Source organism: Dromaius novaehollandiae, chromosome 5, assembly GCF_036370855.1.
Source record: "Dromaius novaehollandiae isolate bDroNov1 chromosome 5, bDroNov1.hap1, whole genome shotgun sequence".
NCBI classification, from domain to species: Eukaryota; Metazoa; Chordata; class Aves; order Casuariiformes; family Dromaiidae; genus Dromaius; species Dromaius novaehollandiae.
Window position 1 is genome coordinate 42,887,210 of NC_088102.1, and position 12,661 is coordinate 42,899,870.

Sequence of the window (12,661 nt, forward strand, 5' to 3'; positions counted from 1 at the left end):
TGCTCTGTTTCTTTTTTTCTATGCAATGGATTCTAACAGCAATGGGTCTCTCTCCTTATGAACTAAGGAACCATCATAACCAATAGACCTGTGGAGTACAGGAGAAACAGACAATCAGGAAGTGCCTTCCTCTTTCTGTGGACCTTCCGAGATCTTCAGTAGGGAAGAATCCCTCTACCTACAATCCTGCCAAACTTTAGGGCTCTCTGGCCCCTTCTATTCTTTGTGATAGAATTATGTTCCACTCACTGACAAGCTCCTTACTTTGAAGTAATCTCTCAAGGAAAAGGACTAGAGATTTACATATTCAGACGAGCTCGACCATCCACTATGAGATCTGTTGTTCCTCACCTTTACTGCTCTAGAAATCAAAGCTAGCTTAGTCAAGCCTGTGTGAGCTACAGTGAAGACACACCCTTACATACTTTACCACCTCATTCTAAAAGCAGAAAAAGAAAAAAAATACATTTAAAGATACATTTTATGAAGTAGTTTCTAACACCTGTACAGTAAGTTTCTTCCAAAACAAACATTTCCTGTAATCTCTGGTGATTATTATTTTTTAGTTTCCTCATACTTGTGTAGGACAACAAAAACAATCTTTAACATCTACCCTGATAACCAACGACCTGTGACCCAAATATTACGATTTCAATGGCTTACCAAAAAATCCCTAAGACTTCCTTGTCTGAAAAGCTTAGCAGGTGTCTGGTACATATTAAACACGGTTGTCATACTGGATGATAACCCTGCTGAAAGTTATGGAAGCATACAGAATTGTTACGAAGTGAGCACCATCCTACTCAAACAAGACAACAAAAAATTATAGCTGCTTTCAATACCCTCACCCTCATGCAGCCAGGTTGTGAGATGGAGTATTAAATGATTAGTTAACTTTTCTGGAAGTTTAATACAATACATTCTCTAAAAGCATTGGTTGCTGGCTTTTAATTTAATAACTCTGCATATAGTTTAGAAGAGAAAGAAGTCTAATTTGGCTTTCAACTAGGAAAGGACTACATTAATACAAAAGTGCTAAAAGAATTATTTGCTTTCAAAATCCTGAACACACTAACACAATTACTTCAAATTTTAATTAATCTGCTCTTAAATTCTTCTCCAGTCTAGTTTTTCTCTTTCCACGTTTATCTCATCCCAAGAAAAGGCTATCTTACTTTGGCATTCATTTGGATCATTTCCAAAACTGAACATCCATGTATTTTTGATAACAATATATTGTTTCTTAGTCACATACTGACATTATCAAATATATCAAGTAGATATATATGGGATTGTTTTGTTTTAGGTCTGGGATGGAATTTGATGGGAATTCTACAAGCATTAAAATCTGAAGATACCTTTTCTATGTTAACTACATTGTTATGTTTATTCTGCAACTTAAGCATCAATTTTGTTTTCTGTTGAATACAGAATGACAGCTTTGACATTCAAATTTGTAGCTAAATTACAAGAGAATTTAAGGACAAATCCAAAGATATTTTCCAGAAAAAAATGCTAACTCCTCAGGGCTACAAATCTAGGTAGAAGGAAACAGCTTAGAACAGCAGAAATACTGGACTGACTATGTTTTAGAATCCTAAGTCATATTATGAGGAACCAAGCTGCTTGAGTCAATACAGGAGGAAGACAACATGCAACAGTTCCATTACAGCTTTCTCAATGTCACTCAGTTCTTACCTGAGAAACAGACAACATCTGGAAGCCCACATAATGCTAACTATAAAAAGCTATTTAACTAACAAATGAAAAATATTTTCACTTGGACCCGTATCTAGATTTTCTAAAGAAACTAAATTCTAGGACACAGTCTTTCAAATCCATGGTTCTGATGTGTTTGTTGCTCAACTAAAAAAAGGAATCCCTTCATAAATAGTTAAACGCTTACCACTTTTTCAACATCTACTTCCTCTTCACTTGGGAAGTCAGAAGCACCATCCAGCATCTCATCGGCAGAATCATCCGTTTTTTCATCCTCCTCATCGTCGTCGTCATCTTCCTCCTCCTCCTCTTCCATATCATCAACAGTAATATCAATAGTGGGCATATAACCCTTTTTGTGATGCTTGGGTTCTTGTGCCCTCTGTTCCGGCATCAGGAAGTCACCTTTATCAGATGCATCAGCTTTGTTACCTGTATCGCTTTTATTTTCTAGGGCAGGTGCAATGCTAGATATTTTGCTCCAAGAACTGTTGGCATGTATTACAACATCTTTAACTGCTTTCATCTCTTCCTGACAATCAACAGCACCTTGTTCTTGGGAAGAGGCATTACTGGTTTCCTGTGTGGCGACATTTGTTTTGCCTTCCTCAGTATGTTCTGTCTGCTTTTCTCCTAAAGCATTATCCTGCTCTTTCGCAGAACTGATGTCAGACTTCCTTCCTTTTTTCTCTCCTATGCTTTCTGCTTCTGTAGAGTCTTTGTACTCCTTCCTTTCCAATTCCAGATGCATGGAAACACCATCCTGATGTTCTCTTTTGTTCTGAGGCAGTCCAGTCCCTCTCTGGTCCTTCTCCTTGTTCTCTAGATGTGCGTCTTGCTCTCTTTGACCCTGTGTCTGCACAGAGTTTGCCTTGTGACCCTCTTTGATCGGTGCCTGCACATTTCTCTCTCTTTCCTTTCCTCGTTTCTCTGTGTGTTCAGCACGTATTTGTTCCTTTCCACGGGTCTTCAGCTGTGCAGTTTCCTGATTCTCGAGACTCTGTGGATGTTCACTATCTACAGGAGCAGCTAAAGGCTGATCTGATGATCCACAAATGGTTTCAGAGCTAGCTGAAAGAGCCTCTACCACAGCTTCAGAATGGACAGAATCCTCTTTCTCCTCAGTGACCACACTGTTTTGCTCATCGTTTGGCTTCTCACTGATGTACGAATGATCTGATGACACAACATCTGCAGAAACATCATGTTGAAGAGAGGAAACGTCATCTGAGTAACCCTCTAGCACCCTTGAATCCTTCTCCGCCGTCTCCAATGAAGTGGAATTTCTGTCAGGTGTGATTGTGCCAGATGCTGACTCTTCAACATTATGTGACTGATTAGCTGACTCCTCATTTTCTTCTGGTTTGCTATCTGACACCGTGACCTCTGACTCCACAACTTCAACCTCCTCTGAGCGTGAAGCCTTCCCATTCTCTTTCTGCTGAGTAGCACCTGAGTCATCTTTCTGGAATACATTCTTGGAATCTTTTTTCATCTGGAGAGATGCAAAATGGTGAAGAATGGAGTTTGGCACTGTCTTCTGTCCTGGGAGCTGAAGTAAAGCAAAACTGCCAGACTGTAAAGGTATGAGACTAGCAGTAGTAGTTGGCTGACCACCTGAGCTGCAGGTTATTTTCGACTCAGAGCCTGTTTGATTTGCCATGCTGCTAGCAGCAGGAGGAGAGATCCTCAGAGTCAGAGTGCCTGCCTGTGAAACAAAACTTGGTACCGAAGGAAGAACAGAAGATGCTTGAGTGGCCAGATTAGCTGCAGAGGATAACTTTGGTCCCGCAGTTTGTGTGGCTGAATTTGTGGCAGAAGTGGAAGACACAGAGGAAGTGGGAGATAGAGGTGACTCAGGAGGCTTGGAAGGGGCAGGCAACCGAATTCCTACAACAGATCCTGTGAGGAAAATAAAATGCCAATTAATACTTCCTTCAATCAATCTTTCCTTTTAGTTTTAGTATTTGATGCTGTACTAGAAGCAGCCAGAGTTCAAGGATCACAATAAAACCAGGTATTTGATCACAAGTTCTCAGTGAAAGATCTTGTACTGCATAAAGAGAGCTTTACCATTGATTTTTTACATGAAACATCCCTATAAAACACATAGGATGGCTACTAGAACTGAGAGAGATTTAATGGCAAGTTTCACTAATAAGAATTTTAATCAAAAAGGCACTGCATTTAGTTGAGGTTCCCCTCATTTTACTTTTCACTTTTTCCCATTTATTGGAAAAATGGAAAACTAGATTTTCTCAAGCAAAGCAAAATAAAAATGTTTAATTAAAAAACCTGTTTTTCAGAAAAAGTTCCACAGAGAAGAACTACCACAAGATCATGTGATTATATCATGATCTTTTTCGCCTTAGTGAGCTCTTCCACACATTCATTAGATCCCTGCTAGGATCTCCGTTGAAACAAAGAGGAAAAAAATACAGCCACTGGCAGCTAGTTTCTCCTGGAACAGCAAAAACCTAAAACTAGAAAGGAACTTTAATGCACTTTTTGACTGATTTACTACATCTCATGCTCAGACTTCAGCTAAGGCACAGGAGTATTTTTCTGCAAGTGACCTGACCCATTACTCTTCTCCCCATGCAGCTCTGTCAGCTACTGTTCTTGCTCCCACACCTCAATTTTCAATCCCATTCTGCCTCCATCTTTTCAAGTTGCCTCTTTATAAGGAGGGGAACAGAAGAAAAATTCTGATGGGAAATAAAAATGTATTTAAAGTATGTTTTATTTATAAACATGTTTTATTTATAAATATGTACAACAGTACTCTCAACAAGCATCCTACCTATATTCAGTCAGATGCCTACAAATTCTATCTCTTCCCCCATTTAACAGCAAAGGAACTTTTCCAATCCTGCCTTCACTATGAAAAAGAGAAACATCTGAGAAATCAAGTACATTTTTCTCACACTGCAAGGAGGAAAAAAGCCCAGCAATTTTATACCGTAGTGTAACATTTAATCCGAATATCTAGCGTAAGAGCACTAACAAATCTGTGAAATGTAACAAGAATAAGCCAATACATCCAGCAAGGCACAGGTAACAGCTCTTTCTTTTTAGAAGAATATCCAACAAGAATTATATTTAAATCCTCAGATCTACATAATTTCATTTAAGTAATGCAAGACGGGGCATGTAGCTCCTTTGTCACACACAGAGGCCTTTTAACTTGCAGCACAAAACACCCAAATTTTGACAATTTGGCAATTAACTGTACTTTCTGCATTTTAGATGCACAGTGTGTAAGTTGCATTACATCTGAACAATTACACTTCATGTTCTCTAACTACTCATACAGAACCAAATTACACTCTGTTCAATTACTTTCAGGAGAGAAAACGAGCATCACAGAGACATCTATTGCATGGTCTGTTTCCAAGTAATACGCTACACAGTCAAGACAAACTCTGAACTTTGTACCTGGATTGCGGAACATTACTGGCTGCACATTGGGCTGGGCACCAGTAGCTCGAAACTGATGCAGTGGGACAAGCTGAATGATCTGTCCGTTAGGATGTCTAAACAGGTTGACACCACCAGGGCTCCTGAGAGGCTGAAGGACCATCCTCTGTCTCTGAGGAAGTTGCATGTTGTTTAATGGTCGCAAAGCAGGAGATGTCTGATGCACTGGAATCAACAACAATCGAGGTCCTATGCGTTTTTCTGCTCCAGGAGACATCTTCTGGGGAGTCTTACTTGTAGCTTGCGGAACAGCATCCTCTGAAAAATTTTAAAAGTTTTATAAAAATAGTTCAAGAAACATCCTACCAATCAGACATTATCTGTAGTAATAACAAGTGCAAGCATTTTGGAAACATCTCCATCTCTTTAAACTTACTCAAAAGCTGTTACATCAGTATCTTTTTATTCACAGAACATACACAGGATGAAACAGGCCAGTTAGTTTTCCTCTCACTGTCTGTCAACATTTCTCAATCATGACCCAGAAGACTCGCATGTAAAAATGAGAGGGTAACTCCATGCCTATTTCTTGTACTCTGTGCCAACACTGCAATTCTAGCAATTGCAGTGATAATTATGTTATACTTTTCTATGGGCCAAGAAATGATTTGAGACTTCCAACTCATTTCATAGCAGTCATGGAACAGATGGCTACGTTTTTTTCTTCTCTACTAGCTTAGGCTGGACTCAAACAAGCAACTTGGAGACTACATTTCTTATCCTATTTTGGAAAGAAGGATGAGGGGAGCAAATCTGTATTTAAATTGGGTTCTACAGTTGCAGACTTTATTCCAGCTATGAAGGAGACGAGAGAGAAAAAAAAAGAAAAAAAAAGTGTTTGCAGTAACAATCCGAAGCACCCAAGCCTTACCTGGTTTTGGATTCAGTGTAGGACTTGAATTAACTCCTGAGAGTATAATTGGAACAGAGCCAACAGAGGACGTTGGTGTGGTCACCACAGATGTAGCTGTTGCAGTTGTTGTCAGTACAACTGTGGAAGTGGACGTTGTGGGAACAGGACGAGTAACTGTTGATGTTGTTACTACAGTTTTAGGGAATGATATGGTTGCTACTGGTGTAGCTATCCCAGTTGCTTTTGTTATGTTCACAGTGGCAGTAGGTGTGGTGGGTGAGGGAGCAGTACAGGTGTTAATTCCAGGTGTCGCAGGAGCACCTGTGACTGTAATTCCAGGAGGTGAGCAGGCAGGTTCACTAGCTTTTGTTTGGCTAGCAGTGGTGACAGTAGATACTGCCACACCGGTACTTTCTACAGTGACTGGAGAAGTGGTGGTGGCTGTAGTGACCCCAGGAGAGACAGTGCAGTGAACTGAAGATGGCCTTGAGGGAACCACAGGAGTAACAACCATTATTGGTGTAGGCCTGATACTGAACTTCTGCGGCCCTGACAGAGGTTGGGGTGTGCTCACTCCAGGAATCTTCTGCTGTAGGGCTCCAGCTTTATTCATCACAAATTGTGTGAACACACCACCAGGTGAGGGTCGTGCAGCTGCAAATAAAAACTTGCAGGTCAAAATTTTAATAGATTTCCTCTTTGCCTTTCATGAGGTGCTACAATACTCATTTCAGCAAGAATTTAGGCCCCCATTTTCTTAAAGAGCACACTACAACTAAATTGAAACCTTCAGGGCAGTCCTGAACATGCCTTAAGTTATTATATTATTAGAAATACAGCTGTTATATCCCACTTCTATAGCTTTCTGTTGCACTTCTTCCTGGCCATACAAAAGAATCAGGTCTTGAGGGGTTATGTTCTTTATTGTGGAACTACCAACAGCGAATTATAATTTCAGTACATGAAAACAAACAGCTAAGTGAGATACTGGGCTGATAAGATATTTTCTAAATCTCAAATTCTTCCTGTAACAGCTTCTTTGTGCAGTCTTCCTCTTTCACTGCTTCTTGGTTTTCATGCCCCTGCTATTGTATCCTCGTTACACAGTCACTTCTGGGAGGGGGGAGGGAATAGGGTTTGCCAAGTCCCCTTCTCATTGCAATGACTTCGTGAAGCTGAGGACTGGATGGGACAAATTTAATGAACTGGAAGTAATCACTGTTAGGAAGCTCCTTCCCCTCATCCCTTGCTCATCAGGGATCAGAATACTGAATCTGCATCACTCCAGACTCCTACAGTTGAGGGGTAGAAACTGGGTATACAGCACGACAGCGCAGAGCATCACTACTGGGCAAGCCCCACTTAAATATTTGAGTTATTCGTATACATAGCATCTTTAACCCAGAAGGTGCCAAAACACTTAGCAAATCCTGTATGCAACAATCACTTCACCCATCAATGAAATGCAGCCACCTCTTTAATATTGTGTAAATATGTATTACAAGAAGTTTTATTACAGGAAGAGAAAGCAACACATTCCGTTTACACTGCAAGGAAAATTTAGGCCGAAAAACAACACAATTAACCAAAAGTTAGAGTTTTGCCAGGACACAGGTAACATCCTTTTCTCTTGCAAAGCTTCTTCAGATCTTAAATGATCATGTGGATGGGTGCTAGATTTTATAACTCATGCAAAATGCAACATTCAAGAGCAATTCCTCCTCTTGCCATGCTGGGGTAACCATTTCAGTACCAACTCAGATATGAGTACCACATGCGTCTTCTGATACTTTGTATTTATTTATTGCTCTGGAGGGTTTCCTATTCAAGTGCTGACTAAGTCCAACCCTGTTTAGCTTGTGAAATCCAATGAGATTACAGGCTGGTGTGGTATTGGCTGCCCACCTGTTGTTTCCCTAATCCAGATTTGGATCATCTTGTCTTTCACTGTGTTGCTTCATGCATCTTTGCTGTTCTCATGAATTCCAATTACAAGTGCAATATCATCAGAAAAACAAACAGTGAAGAACCACAGATTAGAGTCATCCTGTTACTTTTAACCCTCACCTTAACAACTTCTCAAAGTATGATGAAAATCAATTAAAAACCATAGAAAATTCTCAAAACAAAAATCCAAGCTTAACATTCAGTGTCTCCATCCACTCTTGTCTCTTGAAAATATGCTCTAGTAGTATTAATAAAATAACTAACAGTCAACACCTTTGAAGTCAAAATAAAACTTTCTGTTTTAGATAAAGAGGTTATTTATTGCAGAGGCAGTTTAGGTAGGCAACTCAGCCAAAGGCAACATGCACTGTTGCACTGAAATCAACAGCAACGCTGTACGCTCACTTTTTATTTCAGCTTCACGCAATTTAAAATACAGTAATAAGTTCCAACCTACCTATCTGTCTCTGTGCTGGGACATGAGCTTTCAGAGTCGTCACAGTGGGGGTTGAAGTAGTGCTGGTGGAAGATGTAGTTTTGGGAGTTGATGTTGTGGGCACCTGGACTGATGGTGTCCCGGAAGCAGCTGCTTTAGCATTGGATGCTACCTTGGAGATCACAGTACTGAGAGTTGAGATATCAAGTACTGTGGGTCGCAGCCTGCCTGTGATATAAGCAGCTAGCCGATTGGCGGGATGTAATGCCCCCATCTGTCCCAAAAGCAGTTTGGCCTGAGGATAACTTTTACCATTAACCTGAAAAAAGTGGAAAAGGGAAATTTTGTGAAGAAAAAAGAAAAAAAAATGCTAATTCACCACCTCTGGAGAGGCGTTTCATTCCATGGGACTTCCAAGTCTTCTTTTCAGAATAACATTGCAATTAAGAATGGGAACTCCTAATTTCCTTTCTGCCCAGGGTAACTCAAAGCAACTGGATTATATCTTTATAACACTGAGATTTTAGATGCTACTCAGACCCTCGTACAGAACCAAAGACTCCAAAGGAACACCAGCAGTCACTGAACTTAAGTAGAGTGAAGCTAGCACATATTTTTCCTGCCCTTCTACTTATGCTACATTCCTGACTAAAAATAATTTTTCAAATTTAAGGACAATTTTAGATAAAATTCTCAAACCTAATGAACTCTTGTATCACAAAAGAAAGAATACTTAAAGCCATACACACTGGGACAAAACTCTAAAAAGCCTGTAAAAGTGTTGACAATTTTTTTTTATCTGTACTGTCATTTGATACGGTAATTCAGGTACTACGGGTTGACCGACTTCAAATTCAGAGTTGTGGTTGTAACCAGCTGCCTGTGAGAGAGAAAAAACAGCATCTTTCTACATGTCAGGCTTTAAACCTAGTGGTCAAGAGACAATGGGAAGTTTTACACTAATTTTTTGGTAATGTTACATTTTACTTTCAAGTTTTTTGATATTACCCTCTAAAAGTCAAATAAATATTTAACATGTTTTATTGATAAAGTCAGTTTCCTATTTATTTATTTATTAATACTCAGGGTCAGAAGTCACTCCTGAAAGTCTGTCTTGGACTCTTTATTTATCAACTATTAAAAACAGGAAATCTCTCCCCCTGTATTTTCCCCTCCATTAGATTCTCTTTATGAGGGCACCATACCTGCAAAATGTCATGAAAAGAAATTTTACTCTCACTTTCCAAATCTAATGCCTTCTCTGCAAGTGATGTTACTATAACTACAAATATCTTTGATTGAAAAAGCATACATCTTCATCTTAACCCTACAGTTCCTACCATTAATTGATAATACCAAGTTGGCAGCATGATAATGCAGTGAAATGACTCATTTTAAACTTAGGATTATGAAGTCTCTTGATGACCAACATACATTCTGCAAAGACGAGGCAGTAAGGCTATTAGTGAAGATTAACAATAAGCTATAACAAAAGGCAACTTAATGTCTACAATTTCCTTTTAAAAGTTTTGTCCCAGTGTACACATTCTTAGGGAGAGGGAAAAAAATAGAAGACTCTGGCCTCCAACAGCCATTCATTTAAAAGTATTATCTGTCAACTGCATTTGCAGTAAGTTTTCCAAAGCACCAGAAAGAACTTGAGAAAAATTCTGCACTTGGACCACCAAGACCCAAATGACCAAAAAGAATCTAAACTACCAGGCTTCAGATTTCCAAACAGATCTCCTGAGTGAATCTTAAAAAGGACAAGCTTATAGAAGAGGCAGGAATGTCTCCCACATACAGAGAATCGTTGTTCAAACAGACAAAAGACTAGGTAAAAAAAAGTCTGTTTATCTTCCCTTTTTTAAGGGCTTCTGGGATACCAGAAGAAACTGAATCTAATCTCCACAGTAAAGGCAGAGGGACCCACCTGGATCAAGCCTGAGGGACTCATATTAGCTTTGCGTTTGTAGGCGACCAGCTTTCCTGCAGGACAAAGCCCTGTATAAAAAGGCAAGCCTTTACCCCCATGCAACTTCTCCCGTAGTTTGTCCAGCGTGTCTGCCCGCAAGAACTTTAAATTTTCTGGGGTTTTGCGTGATGGCACTCCACTATCGGGAGTCTCCAAGACAGGTATCTCAGGCTTCTCATCCTTGTCCTGGCAGGATGGCACTGAAATTTTCACTCTGGAGGAGTAGACAGGAGGGTTCTTCTCATCCCAGGCCTTGTGTTCTGAAGCCAATTCAATAATGAAGCTACCCACTTTGAGGGACTGTGGCATGTTACTGTTGATATGCTGTGATAAGATGGTCAAGATCTTATTGCGATCTTCCTCCCAGTTGCAGTCAGAGATAATCTCGATAAGTTTGGTTGGTCCACCTGGAGTGGTGTGATGAACATAGGAGGTGGAGGAAGAATCCCCCTCACTACGGGAAGACCACCAGCTTTTCTCTGAGAAAGAATTGAAATAGGTTTCTGCAATACTATGGCATTTTAATCACCTGGATATTTAAAACAGTTTTATTCTGCCCACCTCCACCCTTGTCTCAGCCACACAGGACAAAAAGTAATGAAATCTGTTCAAAGCATCACTTCCCTTTGCAGAGCTTTATAAGCAAGCAGAAATTCACTGCAAAACTAAAGTAACTATTTCTCATGGTTCATTCCCTGCAGCCATAGCATCTCAGGTTGTATCCCATTGCATCTCACAAGCTAAACAAAGTTGGGTTGGTTCAGTACATGGATGAAAGACCTCCAAGCAAGACCAACATGCAGTAGAAAGCATCGCTGGTTATTCAACAGATGGCGCTTTTCCCTTCGAGTCAGAAAAGGACCAGTGTCCTATAATGACATTAGGGGCAAACGTGCTGCTAGCAGAACTGTCTTTTGCAGAAGACGTAAAATAGAAGCATGACCTTTTGTTGTCATTACAGATCCAATGGCACTTTTTGCAAAACTGTAAGGATGTTGAGCCCTGTGTCCTGGTCAAGTTTTAATTTTGACCTACCAATTCATCAGCATTTTCAGCTAGTGGTATTATTTTTCCATTCCCATCCTTAAATGTAGAGTGCTGTTGTACACATCAAACAGTAAAAGATTTCAGCTTAAAAAGGCAGCTATATTTCATTAGTGGATGACACAATGCCTCTAGTTAATGTCTCGTGTTAAAGTTCAGAACATGATTTGGGGCACTTCAGACTGAAAGAGAACACAGATGTCTAGCCTACTTCTTCATGACCTAGAAACCCACATCCAGTTTAATATACGTGCAGCAAAAATTCAATTCAACCTTTCAGCTTGACTAAAGAATTCAACATCACGCAGTTCCAAACAAAGTATAGGCACTTCTTTGTCCCATACAATTCTAAGCAGAGAACACAAGGACTCAGCCTCACAGCATCATTTGGATATTTATTATTTCTTCAGTAACTAGAGAGTAACGGTAAGAAAACAAAACCAAACAAAAACACACATACACAAAATCAGCGACCTCCATTCCTTCCCAAGTATCTTATTATCACTCTTGAACACAAGTCTGCTGTGTGATAACATCTTTTATTGCTAACCAAGTTACTGTAATTATGGTCATTTTAACCTTAGAGCAACAGTAGGTACCAGATATTTAGCCTGTTGTACCTCCCACATTACACATATAGAACTGCTTAAGAAATCAGGCAACTGCAAGCACATCATAAAGTTTTTATTGGCAACTGCAATAACTCCCCCAGCAAATGGGCTTTTTTTTTTTTTTTTTTTTTTAATAAAGCCAAACACATGATACTATCAAGTGGTTGAAGTATACTGAAGACTCAGCTCTTACCTCCAGATTTATCTGTGTCTTTGTCCATCTCGCAGGTTGCTTTCTCAGGAGGCTGAAGGTCTGATTCCTGCTCCTAGAGGAGGAAAGAATCATAAGAAAAAACATCCATCCTGTGTATCCTCTTCCATACTAAATCACATCACAAAATAAACTAGTATCATTCACAACTATGCAGCATATCTTAACTTTGCTAATAATACAATTTTCATCTTAGAAAAAGTCTCCAAACAATAAACATTCCAGCCTTATACGATGAAGCACTTGGGAGCCAGGAATTTCCAAGACACGACAGTTTCAATCACGGTAACAAGAAAAGTTTACCAGCACTGTGAGGTGATTTAGGATCCACAGTTCTATCACAATCAAATGCAAGTCAGATCCTAATGTCAGGTATGAGTTTCTG

At 39.7% G+C, this 12,661-nt stretch overlaps 1 protein-coding gene across 10 annotated transcripts in view; it reads right to left on the bottom strand.

Moving 5' to 3' along the window:
• Positions 1–12,661, bottom strand: part of MGA (MAX dimerization protein MGA) — a 65,181-nt gene that overhangs the window by 21,247 nt on the left and 31,273 nt on the right. For 8 of the 10 annotated variants that reach the window (XM_064512605.1, XM_026095825.2, XM_064512604.1 and 5 more), the window contains 6 exons: positions 12,259–12,331; positions 10,369–10,889; positions 8,457–8,754; positions 6,071–6,706; positions 5,158–5,457; positions 1,907–3,621 (listed from right to left, as the gene is read on the bottom strand). In XM_064512605.1, coding sequence (XP_064368675.1) covers positions 1,907–3,621; positions 5,158–5,457; positions 6,071–6,706; positions 8,457–8,754; positions 10,369–10,889; positions 12,259–12,331 — 3,543 coding nt within the window. The remainder of the gene's footprint in view (positions 1–1,906; positions 3,622–5,157; positions 5,458–6,070; positions 6,707–8,456; positions 8,755–10,368; positions 10,890–12,258; positions 12,332–12,661) is intronic. The other 2 variants (XM_064512607.1, XM_064512611.1) reach the window with 2 other exon arrangements.